The sequence below is a fragment of the Thermobia domestica genome, chromosome 14 (genome assembly GCF_964235325.1).
Source record: "Thermobia domestica chromosome 14, izTheDome1.hap1.1, whole genome shotgun sequence".
NCBI lineage: Eukaryota > Metazoa > Arthropoda > Insecta > Zygentoma > Lepismatidae > Thermobia > Thermobia domestica.
Window position 1 is genome coordinate 143,614,834 of NC_137467.1, and position 25,081 is coordinate 143,639,914.

General features: G+C 36.2%; 1 protein-coding gene across 1 annotated transcript in view; it reads left to right on the forward strand.

Annotated features, from left to right (window-relative positions):
• The window catches only part of LOC145670369 (LIM domain only protein 3-like), a 437,118-nt gene that overhangs the window by 382,080 nt on the left and 29,957 nt on the right, over positions 1–25,081 (forward strand). The window contains exon 3 of the mRNA XM_081738973.1: positions 21,120–21,357. Coding sequence (XP_081595099.1) covers positions 21,120–21,357 — 238 coding nt within the window. The remainder of the gene's footprint in view (positions 1–21,119; positions 21,358–25,081) is intronic.

A 25,081-nucleotide genomic window follows, 5' to 3' on the forward strand; every position in this document is an offset into this window, starting at 1 on the left:
CGCTTTGTCACCAGGATGGTGATTAGATTTCTCAATGTCTTTAACATTCCTAGGATGGCTTCGTACAGAGAAGACTAGGGAATGTCATTTGTTTACTGTACAATGAACCGGAATTTTGCAGACAACAGATGGTTGTGATATCCTCATTGTTTCGTTGACATATTATTTACCACTTCTCTGATACTGCTATTAAATGTATTCTAAAGAATACATACAAATAGGGTCTCCCCACCAAAACATTTGGACATCCCTCTTTATTTCGAAGTCTATGGTAGCTACTCTTAATGAAAGAATGTCTAAGCGTCCTACCAGAATGACATAGCACGCAGAGAAACTGTGAAAATAAAATGGTTTCTAGTACTGCCAACAGTATGCAATCGAGTTTCCATATAGGAGTCCTACATAAGCCCTAGCAAAAAAAAAAAAAAAAAAAAAAAAAAAAAAAAAAATGGTTTGTTATAATTTAATATCATTGTTCCTTCGTTATCAGTTTTGAAGCTAGGTCCGTTCTAGAACATGTCATTGAGTGTACTTTATTATATTTACTTTATAATTTTATATATAGGCCTATCCCTTGAAAAGATATTCGTAATATGCATTTTCAAAATGTAAGGTGTCATATGCTTTATTTAGTTTGCTGTTTGTATTAGTATGTTGTAACTCATAAATACTTTCTGGATTGGCCTGGAGTTTTGCCAATAAGAGTGTTATGGAAATCCGTCTTCCTAGTGTTGCTTGCTGCCATTCATTCCGTTTTTGTAGAATCTTTTATTCTTTGAACCGATATTATGAGAAAAACCCTGGCGGACCACGTCCTCTTTTACAGCTTCAAAGTCTGTATTAAATGAAAGGCGTTTTGTAATTCTTTTCGTGGAGTCGTTTTACTTTCTCGGATTCCTAAACCGTACTCAATTCCATCTCATACCAGTACGGCTTTGATAGCATCGTAGTCCTCTTGGGTCTGACATTGGATTCTAATATAGTATCTTGTTTTTTGTAAAGACGGGAGTAAATTCACAGGCTTGAGAGACTACCTCCACTAAAGCGTGAGTTTTATATTCTTGTATGTTAAAAACAAGCAGTCCTCTAATAGTCGGCTTATATGTTTTTTTTTTTCTTCTTTTTGATCAGGATATGGAAGCAACATCGTCTTCCTGATCTTTCGTTAAAGGTTGGAAGAAATTTGTTGTTGAATGACGATATGTGTGGAGTCACTTTTCCGTTTGACTGTCTTCTTTGGCTGATGAAATGTAAAAATAAAATGAAATCTTTCAGTTTTATGTTCCACGTTTATGCCGGTTAGGCTAAAAGAGATGGTGATTATGGTAAGAAATGAATGAAATGATGGAATGAAGAAAGTGGGAGGAAACGGGAGAACCCCAAGAAAATCCACGAGCACGGTGTTTGTCCACCACAAAGTCCACACGGCCCGAGCTGGGATGGAACCAGGGACCCCAAGCACTGGTGGTGAACGTTCAACCACTGAGTCACCGCGCCTCCCTAAGATGAAATATAATGTCTTCTACAGGAGACGTGGAAGTAGTAGCATCTGGCATATCAACATTCAAGCCTGTTGGTTGGACATTGGAAATAGATGGAGATCCTCTCACGAGCTAGACCTTATAAGGACCAGTTGGTGTTGAGGTTTCAATTGCACAAATTCAGAAATTGGCGTAGCTAGTAGATTCATAAAACGTCGACCATTGTTTTATATTGTCTTCTAACGGGCTACAACTCACCTTCAGCGGACTAATTAACCGCCAAACAATATAAGATTTAGCTTACTTACAAATTCTCTTCAACGCTGTAGAACTACTTTCAGATGGCAACATTGACGCATCTCGAAAGTTCGCGTTCATAAGGGTCTTCACTACAGCGAAATTAAACTACCGCTAATTTTAGAGTTTTTCTGTAATATCTTCAAAAGAAATAAAAATATTCGAAAAGCAGAAACGTAGTGAACTAGACAATACGATTTTGCATGTGATACCGTTATCACAACTCATTTATCTGCTTTCGATTTGGAATTATAGATAAACTTAGCATTTTTTGCTGGTTCTGTAAATAGCGGCATTCCAAAAGCAGATAGGTGAATTGTGGTAAAGGTATCACATGCAAAATCAAATTGTCTAGTTCACTACGTTTCTGCTTTTCTAATATTTTTATTTGTTTTGAAGATATTACAGAAAAACTCTAAAATTAGCGGTAGTTTAATTTCGCTCTAGTGAAGACACATAAGACTAGACTCAGTTCAACGTATGTAACTGGTACGAAGATACTCTACGTGGAACCCATTCTGTTCTTAACTTTTTTATGTACAATCATCTACATTTTGACAATTGTTTTACTTCTTCTTCTTCTTTACAATTGCGTTCTTTGTGTATGTGTTTTATAACAATGCATCTTTGTGCTCCCCCACCTTCGTATTTAATCATTTTTGTATAATTGTGACATTTTGTTCATAAATAGGCAATAATGGTTCATCCGTGCCAATCATTTTTTCTCACTTTTGCACTTTTACTGCTGCATAATTTTCATCAATTATCGTTTACTAATCAAGTTCTGCACAAAACAGTATCAATGATGTGGTCGACATAGCTCTGAAGCTGTGACTGTAGTTAGTATTTGACCCCTTTCTTTGGGTCTAAAAGAAAGAAGAAAGAAGACTAGACTCACTGGGCCTTATTCAGAGTCATTCTTACTTGTGACTATTGAAGGTTGTGAGAGTCATGTTAAGGGTTTGATTATTGTATGATTCAATCGTTAGTCAAGCCCTTAGTATGACGCTAATCACGCGCAATAATAATTCTGAATAAGGCCCGTTGTGACTAGCAAGTGCTAACTCGAAATGACACGTAGGTTAGTTTGCCACAAGCAATCGAGCTGACTTCGTTACAGTGTACATATGTTACAATGCATTTCCCTGGTGCATTAAGATTTTAGCAGTGAATTTCTACTAGTTTCGTAGAAGCTTTTAGTCACAATGGGTCTTGTGCAGAGTCGTTCTGACGCATGATTAGTGCCATACTAAAGAGTTCGACTAACATATACTTCCTGCAGTAGTCAAGTCTTTATTATGACGCTAATTATACGTCGAAACGACTCTGTATAAAGCCGAATGAGTCTTCCGCAAAACGTGAAGAAAAAACTACCACTATCATAGTAAATAGGAAGGGGGTAAACTTTGAAAACATTTGACATATACACTATTCAAAAATATTTTTATCGTGATACATGAATAAAGACACCTTTTGGAGCTGTGTTATGAGGTTATATTTGATTTTAGCGGTCGGCAATGAAAGCTTCCTACTAGACAAATCAAGACTATTTATCTTAATATAGTTTCTAGATTCTATATTAAGATAAGTAAACCGCCAGTGACTTCTCTATTGAACAGTAGCCCTTAAAACAAAAAGGTTAAGTCACCCCTGGTCTATAAGAATGCATACAACTTCCTGTTCTTTTTCTCCTCAAGAATCTTGTACATTAACATGCTAAAAAAAAAAAAAAAAAAAAAAAAAAGTGTTTTATCTAGTTTTATCGATTTCAGTAAGAAGACTTTAGGGAGGAAACTATATTCATCACCTAGTTGCTACACGTATATATTGAAATTGGGGTAGGGGTACTTCTAGAACTTTGGAGAGGGGGAGTTTTTCCGTCTAATATGTTTGGATAAACACTGCTAAGAAATAGCCATAGCTTAAAAAAAAAACATACTTGGTTGAGAGAAAACTGGAAACATTTTCGGATTTAGTACACTAAGAAACAGAAACTTTAGCTGAAATGAAATGAAATCTTTCAGTTTAACGTCTCATAACTATGCCCTTCAGGCTAAGGGAGACGATGATTAAACCAAGTGAATAATGATGGAAGAATTGGTGGAATGAGAAAGTGGGAGAATCCGAGAAAACTCACGGACACGGTGTTGTCCACCACCCCAAACTTAATTGGCCGGGGAATCGAACCAGGGACCCCCACACATTAGAAGTAAGTGCTCTACCACTGAGCCACAATTCTCCTTAGCTGAAACCACCAATTATAAAATAAGGTAGAATGAAAATGTGTAATGAAAAGGGATAACCCCGAGAATCTAATACCGTCCATGACAAACTCCTCGGATTGAACAAGGGACTCTTACACCAAAGATCTACGCTCTACCACTGAGTAACTGTTCGCCCTCTTTAAGTTTCTTACCCTCACAAGCCACACTCTTTCCTTTACCCATCCAACTGTCTGGTTTTGAGAGGCTAATAGTTTTTGCTACTGGAAAAGGCAGGTTTTATTCTTTGCTTATGGAAAACGACAGTGAAATGGCAATCTCGTATCATTGCGGCAACAGAGAGAAAGAGTGAATGAATGAGAGAGAGAGAAATAAAGAGGTAGAGAGAACGAGACAGTGAAATTGTGTTCATACGATGAAGCTGCAGCGTGCTCAGCCAGTTCATTTCACTTACCACGAGATGGCCGTAGAAAAGCTGCTATAGCCCATAAAGGGGGATGTTGAGGGAACAAGATAGCACCTGGAAAAGGCCGCGTAACCGACCAATCACGATAATCCTCTCTCTCTCTCTCTTCTGTGTCACATGAGTGTTTTTTTTTCGTTTATCATCTCCCTTTTCCATAGACAGGAAAGAAAAAAGAGAGAGAGAGACAGAGTTGACGCATGGAAAATTGTTCTTCTTAGCCACATTCCAAAAAAGCAAGCATCCCATTACGGATGACATAAAATTGAGAGATTTGTCGATCAAAATGGCAGGAGATGGTTTTCAAAGCTGAAGAGGGAGAGAAGACGGGCGGAAGAAACGCTGGATAGAGCGGGAGCACATTAAGAAAGGAAAAAGGAATTAGATACACTGTTTGTCCATTCGCCCTTTTCTCATCTTTCCCCCTCAGGCACATAATTGAGAACTAATTGACTAAAATAGAATAGATAAAAGCGAAGAACAAATGCAACCAAGAACAACAATCACGGATATCCCTAACGAAAGAATAAAAGCATCGTTATCTTTGTTTAATGTGATACAATAAACATTCGCTTAACTGTTTCATTGAGCTTTAATACTCGTACATAATTACGGAAGCACTAGATCAGAAACAAAATTTGCCTCTACTATTATGCGGTTAAGAAAAGCTGGTATCTGATAGATAGTTATACGTGCTGTAAACAAAACGAAGGGGCAAGGATCTTCCCAATTGCTGCAGTTTTCTTTCATATGGTTTCTAGGAAACCAACCGCGCCATTGCCGGTAGTTTGAATGTTAAATCTTCTGTCAAATGTTCCACGTACTATTATTTTCGTTGTTTGGACATTCGATGTAAAAAGAAAGAAAAAATAAAATTTTAAGTTTTACGCCCCTCATTTATGCCGGCTAGGCTAAAGGAGATGGTCATAATGAGAAATGAAGGAAACGGTGGAATGATTAAAGTGGGAGGAAATGGAGAACACAGAAAAACCCTTCGTACACGGTTTTTGTCCACCACAAAGTTCACTTGGTGTTAGCTGGAATCGAACCAAGGACTCCATACACCAGAGGTGAACGCTTTACCACTGAGTCACCGCGTCCCTCCGATATAACAAATCGTGCTCTCACATTTATTACGATTATAGAATTGTGACTTGCTAAATGATCTATGTTTTTGCAAGAACTGTTGTTTCTATTAGTTCTGTTCACTTATCAGAACAGAATGTATCACGAGTTCTGTTCTCTTATCAGACGCCAATATTCCTTAGCTGTATAGTATACATTATCCGTCTTAAAGAAAAAGTTCATACGCAATAGTTCTCAAACAATGTCCGTACAGAGCCGTACGTGTTCGTAAAGGTCCGTACAATACATTGTTTCCGTACGAAAACACCTTTTCCTCCGCTGTATTCATGATGCCTACTGATTGTCATCCTTTAGAAAGAAAGTATTATGTTGCTGTTGGTTAACATTGGGTAATCATCAGTAGAAATAATGATTGAGACGAGTGTAGAGAGATTCTACCATTCGACTCGATCAGCATTTATGTGTCTCTTCGTCTGTCTGTTCCATTATACGTGATAAGTACTGATTCTTTCATGTGATAAGTACTGTTCCCACATTATGATAAAAGTCTACGATGAATTTCACCGCGTTTCACATCCTCCTACCAGAGAAATCAAATTACTGGTTGTAGCACCTCCTTGGTGCCAAATCTGCTAGAGAAACGGACGTGTTTATATTGTAATAGCCGGAAGGCAAATGATGCGAACGGGGTCGAATTTCGTGCATGTGACTGCAGGTATAGTAAGTCTAGGCGCGTGCGCAGATGACAGTATGACAACCTTGCAGGTGTGTTGTAGAGGAAATGTAGATAATTTTGACTCATTCTCGTATATTATTTATTTTTAGTGAAAAAGAAAAAAAAACTTTGTATTATTAAAAATTCAGGTTTTTAAGTTCATCATCCATTAACAATGAAAAATTACTACAATAGTATTAGCGTTCAACGAAGAAAAAAAAAGTAAAAAGGTCAGACAAGTATCACTTGATAGATTTCATTATTCGTAACAATATTATATGGGTAAATATAAATCATTATGCATAGTTTTCTAGAAAAACGAGCTTTTTTGTAAACGTAAAGATTGATGCTATACGATAACCACGCCATCTATTAAGATGAAACTGATGCTGTACGATAATCATGCCATCTATTAAGAGAAAACTGATGCTATGCGATAACCACGCCATCTATTAAAATAAAACTGATGCTATACGATAACCACATCATGTATTAAGATAAAACTGATGCTACATGATAACCACACCATCTATTAAGAGAAAACTGATGCTATACGATAACCACGCCATCTATTAAGTTAAAACTGATGCTACATGATAACCACACCATCTATTAAGAGAAAACTGATGCTATACGATAACCACGCCATCTATTAAGAGAAAACTGATGCTATACGATAACCACGCCATCCATTAAGATAAAACTGATGCTACATGATAACCACACCATCTATTAAGAGAAAACTGATGCTATACGATAACCACACCATCTATTAAGATAAAACTGATGCTGTACGATAATCATGCCATCTATTAAGAGAAAACTGATGCTATGCGATAACCACGCCATCTATTAAAATAAAACTGATGCTATACGATAACCACATCATGTATTAAGATAAAACTGATGCTATGCGATAACCACGCCATCTATTAAAATAAAACTGATGCTATACGATAACCACATCATGTATTAAGATAAAACTGATGCTACATGATAACCACACCATCTATTAAGAGAAAACTGATGCTATACGATAACCACGCCATCTATTAAGATAAAACTGATGCTACATGATAACCACACCATCTATTAAGAGAAAACTGATGCTATACGATAACCACACCATCTATTAAGATAAAACTGATGCTACATGATAACCACATCATCTATTAACTGAAAACTGATGCTATACGATAACCACACCATCTATTAAGATAAAACTGATGCTACATGATAACCACACCATCTATTAAGATAAAACTGATATTTGAATACTCACTAATCAAGCTTTTCGTTGTGGCATTATAAAGACTAAGGTACACAGTATGGTTAATGGAATACAGCACAAAATTATCATTAAGTCTCAACTCAATCTAATTTTTGTTTAATTATAATAATGATAAACATTATATTCTCATAAACTTGACTCATGACCCACTGTCCCACCACCCACCATGACCCACTCTGATCACCACCTAACATGAAACACTCTGACCCGCCAAAACCCATCGTCTTGAACTCTGACCCATGATCCACGCCCTCCTCTCCACTTGCTAAAGAGTTTACACTCACAATGAAACAAGCCTTTGAAATTATCACTAATCGAAGTTTTAAATTTCTACGGTCAGTCGCTCAAGCACCGTTCTGTTACAGTACCAATGGATCTGACCTTTACGATATAAAATGGCAAAGTGTTTGTCGTGAGCCAAACTTTGCACGATCTGCATGGTCTTGATGATTTGTTGTCTGAAGATGGGAAGTGGCGCTCTGTAAGTCTATTAGCTGTGAACGAAGTTGAAAATTATGTATGAATTCACTACTGATCTTAAGAAGAGGTGAAAAATCCACCATTTTAATGTTTTACGTTCGAAAGGGTACTAGCTCACCAGTTGGTCATTCCGATCAGCACCACAAGCTAAAGAAAAAGCATCATCTTCCTACAAAGTTACAATTACAGCTCACAAGGAAACCTTCCGAAAATGATAGTTGCAGTGAAAGATGCGGCCTATGCCAATTGAAAGAGCTGTAACAGAGATGTCCATTCCCAAAAAATTAGCTGCCCATAGCAATAGGTTCAAGAAATATAAGGGGTGGAAGTTCGGGAAACAGCAAGATTGGACAAGGGGGAAAGTGCAAATTCCGCAAAAAAAAAAAGGGGGGAACACGACAAAATACAATGCTGACAAGTGATGTATAGAAAGTGACTTGCCACAATAGGGAACAAATGAAGGCCACCAGTGGGGTTAACAGTGTTGCCAACTGCAATGAAAAGTACATGTTTTGCAAAGAGCACTACATGAAGTAAATGCAATATTCAGTGTCAACCTGTCACGTAGAATATAAGATATGGCGTGTATAATCAGCGGTACAATCTAACAAAAGAGAATAGAAAAAACAGAAGTACGAAAAATACGGAAAAGACGGAGTTGGCCATAGTGCGCCACATTTGATCACGAGCTGTGCATATTAGGATGAACAAAACAAGAAGCACCGACTATGCAGGAAACCTACGTACCTAGAGTCGAAAAGAAAAACGAGTTCCAAAGTTGGCAACACTGGTCATGAAAATCCAGACAATTCTAATATAGTTAGGCCACTCGCTTCACGAAAAGAAAATTCCGGCAACAGGCATCACTCGGAATGCATCAATGCTAGAGTGATTGAGGCAATGTCAATTCGGGGAATATGAAATGGTTCGGTTGAGCCAACAACCGATAATAGAAGTAGTGAACATTATGTCATGGTTGGGTCGTATGTGGGAATATACAGGGTGTCCCACCAAACTTTGTGACCTGAAAGATTTGCGAAACGAACAAAAATGTGACGGATCCAGTTGTACCAATGTCAGGGGGTGATAAAAGTCTGTGAGAAGCAAGTGCCCCCAGGATCCCCGTTATAGGGCCCCAGGAGCCAACTTCAAATTTTCAAATGGCAACAGGGACCGAGTGGTACCTCTCTTGATAGATCATGGAATGTGCAACAACATCTATAGTAAACATTTGCTATATGAAGCATGTTTTTCAAAATGGGCGCCACAAATATATGTTGTTTCTTAACATGACATCGAACATTGTGATCTCAAATTGCTGCGAAACGAAAAGAGATGTTGCAAATCCAATTGCACAGGAATGTACTCATGTCGAGGGCCAAGAAAACTTTGTAAGAAGCAAGTCCCCCAGGGCCCCCATGATAAGGCTCGAGGGGTCAACCGCACCATTTCAAATGGGAACAGGGTGCGGATGATATTTCTCTGGATAGATACAACACCGCCTATAAGAAACATTTGCTATATGAAGCACCGGTTTCAAAATGGCCGCCAAAAATGCACGTTGTTCTTGCCACCGAGCAGATATTTTTGGCGGCCATTTTGAAATCCCATATAGTAAATATTTCTGATATGCGTTGTTGCATATTCCAAGATTTATCGAAAGAAATATAACTCGACCGATGGTGTTATTTGAAATTTTCAAGTTGGCCCCTGGGACCCTATGATGGGGGACTTGGAGGCACTTGCGTCTCACAGAAGTTTGTCGCCCACTGACATGGGTACATTCCTGCACAACTGGATGTGTCACATTTTTTTCGCTTTGAAACTATTTCAGTCCCAGAGTTAGGTGGGACACTCTGGATATATCATATAGGCGGTGATAGTACTGCAGACAGCAACACACAGCAGATCAAGCCTTTGATTATGTTTGCTTTCTACAGGTGTGGATATGTGATAGAAAGACCACCAAAGGTTCCGACACCTCTAGAGTACTGTTTCGAGACATTCACAGGCGATCATTGTACCATGTGTGACGGATTGGCAGTATTCCGCTGTGCTCACTGCAAATGTATCTTCTGTTTGGACCATTGTCTCATCCAACAATTGCACGTACAATGTGGACGAGCATGTACAAAGGATGCGAAGACTAATGCCTGTTGCCGGAATTTTCTTTTTGTGAAGCGAGTGGCCTAACTATATTAGAATTGTCTGGATTTTCATGGCCAGTGTTGCCAACTTTGGAACTCGTTTTTCTTTTCGACTCTAGGTACGTAGGTTTCCTGCATAGTCGGTGCTTCTTGTTTTGTTCATCCTAATATGCACAGCTCGTGATCAAATGTGGCGCACTATGGCCAACTCCGTCTTTTCCGTATTTTTCGTACTTCTGTTTTTTCTATTCTCTTTTGTTAGATTTTACCACTGATTATACACGTCATATCTTATGTTCTACATGACAGGTTGACACTGAATATTGCACTCACTTCATATAGTGCTCTTTGCAAAACATCTACTTTTCATTGCAGTTGGCAACACTGTTAACCCCACTGGTGGCCTTCATTTGTTCCATATTGTGGCAAGTCTCTTTCTATACATCACTTGTCAGCATTGTATTTTGCCGTGTCCCCCCTTTTTTTTTTTTTTGCGGAATTTTCAGTTTTCCCCCTTGTCCAACCTTGCTGTTTTCCGAACTTTCACCCCTTATATTTCTTGAACCTATTGCTATGGGCAGCTAATTTTTTGGGAATGGATATCTCTGTTACAGCTCTTTCAATTGGCATAGGCCACATCTTTCACTGCAACTATCATTTTCGGAAGGTTCCCTTGTCAGTGACAAGAATAAATAAACACCCACGCCATCTAGCACTTGAAGTCTAAACTACGTAGTCTCAATTCACAAACATACGAAACGAGGTGCGAGCGTCGCCCATCGTTCCACAGCAATAAAAAAGAATAGTGCAGTGTGTGTATAGCCCGCAGCCCGTCTAATGGGACAAAACCTTCACTGCGAGCTCTGCTCGGAGTCCGTCCGGAATGTTAATGATTAATGAGATATAGCCCTTATTATGAACAATTAAACTTTAATTTTTGTTTAACTAAAAAATTGTGCAAAGATAAGACATACATCAATCAATAAATGACACCAAACTGAACAAAATTGCGTGTTTTGTGAAGACATTTTTGATGTGTCTTGGAGGAAAATGGTGACAAACAAATTTTTATTGCGTTAAAAAAAGTACGTCGTTTATTTCCAATACGTTGATAACTGACAGTTTGTATTCTACTAGAACATATAGTTTATTTATGTACTCAATATGTAAAAGAAATAACACTCTTAACTACGAGATTGTTTCTATTCTTGTTTTTCTTTTCTTAATGGCGATGCACACTCTTAAGAATGTCCCTAACACTAATTGTAATCTATATAAATAAATATGAAAGTCATTATAGTCGTGACTTCGTACCTCTTAAATCACCCAACCGATCTCGATCAAATTTTCAACATAGATTAAGTTCGGGCCTGGGATGGTTTCTATCATTTCACTTTGGCGGTGCAATTTAAGAAGGGAAACGGAGAATGACAGATATTAGTGTCGAATCCACAGTTTACGAAGTCGCTGAGATGAAAAGTGACACATCCGATGCTGTTTAAATCCAATTTCAGCCCCGAAACTTTGGGGAGGAGAAGATACATAAAAATGACCGTTACTAGTGCCAAATCCATAATTTTCGGGGTCGCTAAGATGAACAGTGACACTTCCGATGCCGTTTAAATCCAAATTCAGCCCTGCAACTTAGAGGACGGGTTAGATATGTAAAGATGATCAAAAATGACCGATATGAGTGTTGAATCCATAGTTTTCGGAGTCGCTGAGATGAACAGTAACACTTTCGATGCCGTTTAAATCCAAATTTAGTTTCGCAACTTGGGAGAGAGGGATATATATATACAGGGGCTGATCCAGGATATGATCAAAGGAGGGGCTAAACCATATTTTGCCATTTTATCCAGTGTAAAGCAGGATTGAAGTCCATTTTATCCAGTGTATACCTGAGCGTCAAGGAGGGGCTATAGCCCCCATAGCCTCCTTGGATTCGCCATTGTATATATATATATATATATATATATATATATATATATATATATATATATACGAAAATGGAGCAAGATGGTATATTCCTTCTAATGGCTATATTTGTAAGCAATAAGCAATTGTAGAAGTTGAGGAAAAACAAGACATCAGGGTACTGCACAAATGCCGATGAATTTGCTTTTAAAACAGGGTGTTTATATAATGTGAAAGAAAAATAGTAGTGTGACTCTAAATTCCAGTTGATGAGTAATTAAGTATTTTATAAATGTAGTCTGGGAATGCGAAAATTCTAGGCATTACGATTAGAACCGGTAAATGTTGGGAACAAAGACATATAGGCCTCATGGCGCCATAACTACAAGCAGTGTTGGAAAATAAATAACGAAAAATATTTGCAAGTGTACTTCGGGGCAAGTTGATGCAGAAAGACATGGGGCAAAATGGTACATGTATCATCTTGTCCCATTATTATTTATGTGAAGGGTACAGGGAAGAAGTACGTTAAGTCACACTTTGTAAATTATTCAAAAGAGCGTATCTAAAGTTCGGAAAACAGTGGTTTCATGAGAACTCTACAAATTCTAAAGGTGTTAGTCCTTTTATCTGTAGTGATAAGCAATAACTGTGGTAAGTGGTGAATGATTAGTGATAGGAATTCGCCACACGTCAAGTTTTACTTCCCATTTAATTTTAATTTTAGTTTTATTTTTATCATTTATATTCTATATATTACTTCAGAATTAGTCAATTGTCTTTTCATTAAAATTATTATTTACGAACGAAGATATGTAATAATAGTTTTATTTATTGTATATTATTGCATAAGATTAGAAGAATAATCTGGATATAGACTATGAGTAGACAAATCCTTTTAAGGTTTCTATTTTCAAATTACAAACTCAGTATTGACCTAGTTTTTTCTATCTGCATCGTTGAATCTCTCAGTGTAACATTTGTGTTTATCACTAATATAGATTTGAAATGTTCGATATAGGTTTATTTGTCCTTTAGATTACAAAATTATATATTATTTATATGTAAAAAAAAAAGCATTAATATTGTATCAACTTGCCCCAGTATAAATATCATCTTGCCCCAGTATGTGGGGTAAGATGATATTTTTAACCTAGTCATTAAAATGAAATATTCCTCGGCAACCACTGGGAAACATCAATATCAATTTGTTCGTTTTTACTAGAAATACCAATCTTTCTGTCGGTATAAAAAGCTGCGACTTGCAATGATTAGTACTTTCACCACGTGACAGGCCCGCAATCAGACGCAGAAGTTGGGGGGGCATGAATAAGATAGAGGGACCAAGCCATTAAAAATTCCCTTACAAACATCTAAATTGTGATTTTTGTATTAATAATAGCATTTTGTATTGAAGTTGGAGGGGCCAGGCCCCCCTGGCCCCCCTCAGGTTGCGGGCCTGCCACGTGATAACAAACAGCAACTGTATCATCTTGCCTCATCTTCCCCTTCATATATATATATATATATATATATATATATATATATATATATATATATATATATATATATATATATATATATATATATATATATATATATATATATAATTGTCGAAAATGACTGTTATTATCGACGAATTCTTAGTTTTCGAGGTCGCTGAGATGAACAATGATACTTCCGATGGCGTAATCCGAATTCAGCTCCGCAACTTGGGGAAAGAGAGGAGATATATAAAAATGATCGAAAATGACCGATATTAGTGCAAAATCCATACTTTTCAGGGTCGCTGAGATGAACAGTGACACATCCGATGTTAAATCCAAATACGCCCCTTTATGTCCAAAATCACACGCATTTTCCCCATGCGAAGAACGGGTAATATGCTAGTTATGTCATAAAAACATAATTTTATAAATTGCTCCTAATACACAACGTGAAAAGAAGGAAAAATTATATGGAAATAAGTGAAAGTTTTTTATATATGTTTTTGTTAACTGTGGAAAACTTTCATTTTTGTGTATCTACATTTGTATGCAGTCCATGTAGGAAGTAGTAAAAGTTTATTTTTTTTCAATATAACACGAACTAGTTTCAGCATCTATATATACGCAATTAAAACTTTTTGCACATCGTTACGTGGTACATTTCATCATAATCATCATCATCTTCTCTGAGAGGAACGTGATGTCAAATAAGGTGACGAACGCCTTGAACTGGTTTTCGGGATAATGACCCGATATAGTACGGGGACTGGGAGAGCACAAAATCTGCCAGACATTTCCTCTAATCTGCCTGCGTGTGTTGGTATTGTCGGAACAAGGCTTGTTATATTACAAAGTATCAGCGCTCGAGAAGTTTGGAGAGAGAGAAAAGGAAAAGAGAGAGGGCGCTGCGCTAATTAGAGTAAGCCCCGTGTCCTCTCTTTTACCCCGTTCTACCATATCCGTCGTTGCGTCTCCCCACTCCTTTTTAGCTCAGGCACCTTATCAATAGTGTTCACTCAAAACTTGCTAAGGCACCTTTTAACCGGCTGGCTTGCAGCGTGCTATTATTTGCACAAAGTACCCAAATTAAACACGCTTCCATTTGTTAGTCCCTTCTGAATCCGAGGGAGCTTTACCTAATGGAGGTGATGTATTACTCCCTAAACTTCCAATTTAATGAGACTGAATCCCTCTTTTCACGGGGGCCCCGCATGATCTTCCTAATGAGGAACGCGACGAGACCAGAGCAGACGAGGAGAATTTTCGGAAAGCGACGGAGAAGTGGGGTGGGGCAGAGGATGGAAAAACGGTTTTTCACTTGGTTTAGACTCTCTCGTTTGCTGGATGAGAAGGTGGTTTGGTTGTAGAGTGCACTGATGGCGCTGGAATGGATTTTTCTTTCCTCTCTCTCTCTTTTTCAGATGAAGAAAATAAGTGAGAGAGAGATCATCGTTAGATTTGCCTACATATTCATCAACCGTAGTGAATAACTCAATGTTTTTGTGAATACTTAAGTTTAAAATTGTCCCCTCCTTCCTCACAGTCCTTCAATCGAGAACGGAGCAATTGTTACTGATTTTAAAAGATGTGAAATTTTCGTAACTAAAATTAGAATGTTTAAATTTGTTGAATTACTTTGTTAGTCCTGTAGTTTCCTTTTCCAGTACCGAATCACATATGAGACGGTGTCTACAATTGAAATGAAACCTTTGAGTTTTATGTCCCACGGTTATGCTGCTGATGAGAAATGAATGAAGAAAGTGGGAATAAACGGGACAACCCCGAGGAAATCGAAACACACATTGTTTGTCCACCACAAAGTTCACTTGGCACGAGCTGGGATCGAACCAGGGACCCCATGTACCAGAGGTGAACGTTCTACTATTGAACCATCGCGACCCCAGGGGTCTACGGTTGAATGTGTGGTTTACTTGACTCCACACATAACGCGAGCAAAAAAAGTATGTGATAACAAACAGGCAACTATCTCAACTTCCTGTTAATGGAACATCACCATCATCGTAATAGATATTCTGGCATTATTGGCAGTTCACTTGTCGGTTGTAGCAATTGAGAATCTTCCATGTTCCACAGTCTTCCGCTAACTTCTTCACATACGTTTTTTTTTTTTTTTGTTTTGATATCGTCCATTAATTGTAGTCTCCTTCCTACCACCGTACTCTCTAGCACGTCCTTTATATTACAGTTCCTTCATAGTCAATGTCCCAACCAGTTTCTTTTCCTCTTCTTAATATTGTCTAGAATTGTTCTTTTCTCTTCCATCATTTCTAACACTTTCTCATTCGTTTTCCGCTGGACCCCAGCTAATTCTCTCCATTCTTCTCCACACCCACCTTTCGAAAGCTTTTAGTCGTTTTTCATCATTTTTGCGTAATGTCCATGTTTCTGACCCATACAGAACAATATTGCATATGAAACATTTTATGAGTCCTTTCCCCAACTCTTTATTTAAGGTTCCACAAAATAGTCTTTTCTTCCTCCTAGAGGCTTCTTTCGGCATTCCTATTCTTACTTTTATTACTCATTCACATTTCATATCATTACTAATACTACTAACCAGGTATCGAAATAGTGTTCTTAAAATTATTCGAAAAAGTACTTGGAATTACATTATTCCATTAATTATTAAAAATAAAATGAAATGGAATTTGTAATTTTACTTCCCATGGTTTTATACTCTATACCAAAGGAGATGGAGGATTAATGAAGCGGATGATCGTTTTAAAAAAGGTAAAATGAGGATGTGGGACCAAACGGGAGAACTCTAGCACAAACTCACATGATCTGGTGTTGAACAGGGACCTTTACTAGAGATAAGTGCCTTATCACTGAATTACCCTAATCCTCCCCAGCGTCCTCTTTAGGACAGTTTCACATGAGATGATTTCCTATCATGAGTAAAATCAAGCTCAGGTCTGCATATGTAAAATTACCATTTATTTATTTATTTATTTAAGTACTGTATATGTAAAAAGACAATTTATTTACTTATTTATGTACTGCATTTGTAACAATACCATTTATTTATTTATGTATTACATATGTAAAATACCATTTAGTTATATATTTATTTATGTATTACATACGTAAAATACAATTTACTTATTTATTATGTATTGCACATGTGCAAAGTACCATTTATTTACTTATTTATGTACTAAATACGTAAAATACCATTTATTTATGGGGGCCGCGGTGGCTCAGTGGTAGAGCGTTCACCTCTGGTGCTGGGGTCCCGGGTTCGATCCCAGCCCCCGCCAAGTGAACTTTGTGGTGAACAAACACTGTGTGCGTGGGTTTTCTCGGGGTTTTCCCGTTTCTCCCCACTTTCTTCATTCCACCATTTCATTCATTACTCATCATCACCGTCTCCTTTAGCCTAACCGGAATAACCGTATGACGTAAAACTCAAAGATTTCATTTTTACCATTTATTTACTTATGTACTAAATACGTAAAAATGCCATTTATTTACGTATTTATGTACTACGTATGTAAAAACGCCATTTATTTACTTTTCTATATACTATATATGTTAAATACCATTTACTTACTTATTATTATGTATTGCACATATACAAAGTACAATTTATTTACTTATTTATTATGTATTGCAACGTAAAAATACCATTTATTTAGTTATTTATGTACTAAATACGTAAAATACCATTTGTTTACTTATTTATTATGTATTGAACATTTAAAAATACCATTTATTCCTTATTTATGTTCTACTATACTAAAATATTTATGTATTTATGTATACTTAAAATACTTATTTACTTATTTATGTATTACATATGTAAAAAAGACCATTTATTTATTTATGTATTGCATATGTAAAAATACATTTGTTTACTTATTTATGGACTACATTATGTAAAAATATCATTTATTTAGTTTTTCTTTTGACGTTATAATTACATAATTATTTCTGATTTAATATTTCCTGTTTCCGATCATGAATCGACAATACAATAATTATTATATTTATTCTCGATCACACAATAATTAGTAACGGACAATAATTAATATTCTGTTATTTTGATTTTGTCAGTAGATTTATATTTTAGAAACTTGAACTATTGAAAGATTATTGTGTCTTCTATACAGAATATCAGTTTTGTTTATAGAAAATGAATATTAAGAATTCTGCAATATAATTTATTTACTTATTTATGATTTGCATATGTAAAAAGAACAGTATTAAGTAGCAGTTTATGTCTATTGTTGCTTATATTCTCCTGACAGTGACGTAACACCACTTGCAAATCAGAAAAATATGAAACATAAATAAATACATTGCAAGTTCGTAGATGTAGTAAAGTTTCACGAAGCCGGGAAGTCTTGAAATATAAACACTGATATCCAATTAAATTTGAGATAGCTAGTTTGATATTATACATATTGATGGATGCATGAATTAATTAATTAATTAATTTGTAATTATGTATTCTCGTAATTGGAATATACATAAATATTGAACTTACATGTATTCATTAATTGTTTATCAATACTTTGAGAAAAAATATGTATGAGATGATAATTAAGCGATATATACGTTTATAATTAATGCTAATACTGAATAATTATTTCAATTAGTTATGATAAAAAAAATCTATCATAATATTAATACAATGAAACGATGATCTGCGTCGTCAGCAGTATTTGATTTATTTAATAGATTTTTTTTTTTTTTTGAATTGAAGATACGAGGGCTTAAGTGTGTTACAGATTTAAGTTTAATCAAAATATACGAAATCATGTATAATTTCCAATGAACACATGGTTTTCATTAGCCTATGTTGCTGAAAAATTAAGATGAGCTTAAAGGAACACGTATTGTTCATAAATGCCAACACTTCTGTCTCCAATATATTTTTCACGGAGTGACAATATTCAAAATTATCCAACGAAAATTCAAGAGAATAATATTGAAATCGTACCCAAAGTCAATATAATAATATACAGAGCATTATCTGGTCCTCCGAGCGATGATAAGATAGAACCTATGGTAATTAAAAAAAAACGAATTTGAAATAATGATTTACACGTTTCATGGCCCCTACACACCGAAAAAGTTATTTTTTGATATCTATCCGTACGTTCGTTCATCCCAATGTACAGTGGCGTATTTAGGATTTTGTTTTGGAGAGGCTATACACAACACGGGGAAGCAGGGGGTGCAATTGCTCACCTGAGTTTGAGAATTAAATATATTTTAATTTATGCATAAATTGAAGTTTTAATGGCAAGAATTGCAGACAAAAATTTAGCAGTGAACTTAACCTTTTATTCTATTCATAGAAGAAAAAGGAAGCATCCTGTTAGCCTACGTAATTTCGCGGGCTACTTATTTCCCGTCTTTGATTTTCTTTAATTCAAACATTTACCTTCCTTTATAATTAAACGATGTAAATATTCCCTTGCTATAATAACTAAGCTTCCGTTATGTTGATATCCGTGCAAGTTGGTGTGGAACACGAGTTTCACTTACAGTCTGGGAGAGAAGATACAATTTTTAGCCGTACCATGCATGATTTTATATATATAAGGTTTTTCAGCTGATCTTGTATGATTTTGGGGTGCTGATTTCGAATCCGATGAGTGCCATTCTGTAAACCTTGGGGAAACTTCGCAAAGGGGAATAAAGGGCTGGTGATCTTCTCTTATTTTCCATGTCTTAAGTTAATGGAGTATCTCAGCATAATTTCAATTTTCTCATATCCTGTTGACAGTAGAATGTCAATTCATTCATAGTTATAAATAACCATGCTAGTAACCAATTAACGGAACTGGATAATTTTCTCACAAATGTCAGGGTTGCCAACAATGAATAAAATTTACAAAAATAATGTTTATACACGTATTTTATTTTACTAAATTTTTACACAGAAAATGTTAAGAACAAGAGAAGTATCATATATATTCCAAATATACAGTCCTTAAACTCTCATATGAGCTATGAATAGAAGCCAGACGATCACGAGAAGGGAAATGGGGAAATACAAATTTTGATTCTAAAAATGGGTAATAAAAAAATAACACAATCGGAACAATTCAAATATATATATATATATATATATATATATATATATATATATATATATATATATATATATATATATATATAGGCCTATATATATTTCTTTTTTATAAAATATATTTTTTATTTATATAGAACATTTTCAACAGGTGCAGAGTCGTTTAAAAATCATATAAATGAAAGAGGTGCAATATAAAATTAATGAGAACTGCGTATTGAAGTACCACAAAAATTCGAATGCAATAAAACTTGCATATTGAAATACAATTAAATCTGAAAGCTAATGAGATACCTGGGCATGATGTGATTTCGCTAGTGCGGCAATGTTCGGTTCAATCTTCGTGACACACATTATCAAGTCATTTTCAGCTGATAAGCGATTTCTTGTCTCTGTTTTAATGCTTACCATGGAAGAAAAACAAGTTGCTTTTAACAGTTTTTGGTGATACTGAACACACACACAATAATATACCAAATTGACAACAATAGTCAAGTCAAGGTAAGTCAAAATGGCGGCCTCTCGGAAATTAAAATACTCAATAACTTTTTTAACAACTGTACAAGTTTTCTAAACAACAATCACTTTTTTATTATATGACTCAAAATTAAGGGAGTTATGAAGTTTTAAAATTGTCAAATAGCCTCCATTTTGAAACTATGACGGATCGGATTCGATATTTGTAATTTGAATGAAGTGACCAAATTTGGTTTTAATCCATCCGCTTTTAGAGAAATTACTGTATCCGCTATATGCAAGAAATGGATTCTACTATTATAGAAATAGATGGATATCGTGAGATCTCCTCAATAGGTATATCAAAAATTCCACACAAGCTTATTACAAACCAGAAATTATAAGGGGGTCGCTGGCAAGAGGATGTGATAAAATGGGGTCGTGATAGGAATTAGGTTGAGAACCACTGGACTAGTGTATGGCTTCGGATAATATGTGTCTCCTTATATGTCAAGTGCCTTAAATATTTATTCTGAACTTTTTCTATATTATTTATGTCTGTTTTTGTGTGAGGGTTCCATATATATTCAAGTTTGGTACGAACGTAGTGTTCATATAGCTTTTGGATAGCGGTAATACTGATAAACTCTTTACTAATCTTGTTAATGAATCCAAGGTTTCTATACGCTTGGTGAATCATGTAGTTTACATGACTATTAAATGTTAAGTGTTAAATGTTTATATGATTGTTAACACTAAAATTGTGTTTTTAATCTCTAAGGCTTGGGTGAACTAGTGCTGGCCACAAGATTGGAGAATTTTTTTTGTCTCGTACCGGAAATGAGAAGAGAATTGGCATATTTCTCATATTGCCTTAAATTTGAAATTGTACTTCTCGTATCGTGGGTAACAGAAATTGACACTATTTCCTTAATTTGATAATAATCATAGAATGAAATTACATTTCAAATGCCCACCATTAATACCTTATTGTTTTTCTTCTCTCATTTCAGATGCCACAATGGAAAAGGGCCGCGAGGTGTCAGTGTCGGGTTCGACTCCCGGCGCGGGTCCTCGCGAATGTGCTGGCTGTGGAAAACGTATCACTGATAGGTACCTGTTGAAGGCTCTGGACCTCTATTGGCACGAAGATTGTTTGAAATGCGGCTGCTGTGATTGCCGATTAGGAGAAGTTGGCTCCACGCTCTACACGAAAGCTAATCTCATTCTCTGTAAAAGAGATTACCTTAGGTCAGTGTTCTTCTGCTTAAATTCTGAGTGTTGGGTGAAGTTCCTAATCGTGAATTGATAAAAAAAAAAGTGTCAAGACTTCCAGAACTGATTTGGACATAATTCCAAAGCTCTGTTATACTGATTTGACCGATTACTTAAGGGGACCGACTACTAAATATTTTTCAAAAGATAACAATTTTTCTTTTGCCAGTTTTTCGTAAGTGAAAAGAGATAATGAAATGTAACTTACCTCAGTAATAGATAATGTTATTCTATACCCAAAAATACGAATCGGAAGAATTTTCAGTGTTCCCATCCATAGAAATTACAGTGTGACCAGAATTTGAATTACCCAAAAATCTAGGTTATGGCAGCGACTAGAAAAATGAACTTAACGGCAATTGATGGCTTATCATGCTGTCTCTGTTTCTTGTTAACTACTTTTTAAATAATATTTGTATTTATTTTGTAATAAAGAGTTCAAAATAAATAATTTTTAATAAGCAGTAGAATTAAAATACAAATATTATTTAAAAAGTAGTTAACAAGAAACACAGACAGCATGATAAGCCATCAATTGCCGTTAAGTTCATTTTTCTAGTCGCTGCCATAACCTAAATTTTTGGGTAATTCAAATTCTGGTCACACTGTAATTTCTATGGATGGCAACACTAAAAATTCTTCCGATTCGTATTTTCGGGTGTAGAATAACATTATCTATTACTGAAGTAAGTCACACTTCATTATTTCTTTTCACTTACGAAAATCTGGCAAAAGAAAAATTGTTAGCTTTTGAAAAAAAATATTTAGTAGTCTGCCCCCTTAAAGAACAAATTTCCTAATTGCAGAAACCCACTTTTTGACTAATTTTTCCCTCAAACACATCATCTAAACTAGTGGTTCTCAACCTTTTTTGACTGACGACAGACTTTACTGAAATTCCAGGACACTGCGACAAACTTCTTTGATATTTTAATTATAAATAATACTAATATCTATTATAATTGTGTAAGCAATTAGTTTTTATAATGATTCTATATAGCACTGAGTATTATTGCTACCGCTGGAGGTGTTGACTGGTACAATCTGTCTCGATTTTAACTAATTATTATTAAATTCTTCACGATTTTTAAATTCCAAAATTTCGTGACACACCTAAGGGGACTGCGTGACACACCAAGCTGTCGCGACACATCGGTTAAAACCACTGATCTAAACCACAATTCCGACATCTTACTCGAACTCAAATCGTCTCACCTTGATTAGACTAGATCATACAAATCGACAGCTACGAAAATCTCATTTGGAGCAAACTCATGCGGTAACCAAATATTCCAATGAAATAAATTTTCAAAGCTTATTTGGATCGCAAACCCAGGCGTGCATCCAGAAATTTTGCTGGGAGGGGTCCAAGCTTCTTTTTTTTGGGGGGGGGTCCAATACTACAAGCCACTACGTCTATGTTGAAGAGGTATTATCTTGCACCCGAAAAGATGATAAGTAATTGTAATATATTTTAGTAAGTGTTCTCGTACTATCAGTCAGGTGAAGATATTGACATCCGATGTTTCGAATGCAGACATTGCATTCATCTTCATTACAATTCCTGAAGATGAATGCAATGTCTGCATTCGAAACGTTGAATGTCAATATCTTCACCTGGCTGATAGCCCGAGACTACTTACTAAAATCACATCGCCAGCAAACATTCAATTCTTAATTGTAAAATACTTTCACCTATATTTTCAGGGAAAAAAATCATGGAACTGGATTGTTTTATACATAAGGTCAAGTTTTCATGTTACATCAATCATTTCCCTGTTAAACAAGTATAGTTTAACTGAGAAAGTATACAAATGTATGTTAAATTAGGATTTTTTTTGGGGGGGGGACTCGGTGGACCCCTCCGTAGGTGCGTTCTTGCTCAAACCTACACTATGACTTTAACCGTCGAAGTCAGTGGCGTAGTTCTGTAATACAGTTTTCTTCTGAGCTCCCTCGTGGCTAAGCGGTTAGCATACGCGCTTTTGGCATGGGAGACTCGGGTTCGATTCCCGGCGGGAGCTCATGTGGTTCGGATTCCACGTTGATCAGTAAATCACGTCTCATATAGCGTCGCTGCTGAAGGGGATGCTAAACTCAAAATCAACTCAACTCAATAGCTTTCTTCAGGCAAGATGGCATGGTGGGGAACGGCTTTGTACTGTGAGAGTTGATCTTGCATGATGGCCTGTATATCTGTCGACTGTTCCGGATTACACACCCGGTTGTGGTTCGTAGTCCGTGTTAATACTCGTAGATATCGTAATCTTCATAACATCTGTGTTGTATAAGGACGAAAGTAACTTGTCATAAAAATAAGTTTATGACTTTAACCTCAAAACCTCATTTAAACGACACTCCTTAAACCTTACTCGGACTCACCACACATTCATTAGACTAAATCCCCAAAATCGACAAAACAACGAAATCTTACTTGGACCAGACTCATGATTTGACCAAATATCTTAAAACCAATGCAGTGTTGCCAAATCTGAAGATTGCGAGGTGTGCTCCAAAAGTAGTGGATTTGAACTGTTTGTAGCCCAAACATAAAAATGTCAGTTGTAGGGATGTCAGATGCCTGGGTTGTCAGTGGTCAAACGGCGACCGCAGTTTCGGGTTGTTGACCTAGTGTGTTAGAGCAAAAATCATATTATATCAACTGCAGTAGAACTACAGTGTGAACTGAACTGGGTAGGCGGTGATTTTATAAAATGAGCGATTTTCTTATTTTCAAGGAGACACATTTGCTTAAGTCAATTTTGTGGAGTCTGAAATTCACTTTACAACAGGGATGCAAATAAGCAATAAAATTTTACTAGCCCAAGAAAAAAGCTACTAGCCCACATCCCACAACAGAAATAATTTACTTATCTTCAGTATTTTAATGGCCGGTACTTTTTAATAGTGATATTAAAAACTCGCCCGCAAGTGGGCGAGTGGTTATTTGCATCCCTGTTTTACAACTTTACAGTGTGTTTATTCACTGTTGTTCCTCACTTCAGTTGCTAAATTCTTTATCTGGGATCATGAATTTTTGAAGATTTATTGTAACTCCTCTTACGCAATGGACAATACAAGAAAATAGCTAAATTTGCGACGTTCATGTTTACACAGCTCAGCATAACTATTAGGCGAAAGCATTAACTGTGACAGCAACACGATCAGTGATATTGCAACAGCGCAAACTTAATAAAAGTCTAGTATTGTCAGATTTGGGGATTTTAAAAATACTAAAACAAGAATTGAACTGATATCGAACAGTCTCGTGGTCTTCAATTTTATCTGCAATAAAGATTTCTACATCGCTGATTGAGTTTTTATAGGTAGAGGGTCACTTTCAGCTAGTAAAATCTCTGCTTCGATCCCATCTCACGGCAAATGGGCTTTGTGGTGGATAGGAATGCGCACAAGTCGAACATGTTGTCTCGACTCGAAAATTTCTTTCTGTCTCGACTCGAAAATATGTTTCTGTCTCGATTCGACTCGAATTCGAGACGAGGCGTCTCGAAATTCGAGTCGAAACAAAATATACGAGTTAAAATATACGCACATATCAGCCACAACGTTATACTACCTATCTAATTGTCAGTATGTCCACCTTTGGCACGGATAACAACGGCGACGCGTCCTGGCATGGACGCAATGATCCTTGGTAGGTCGCTGGAGAGAGTTAGTACCACATGTGCAGACATACGTC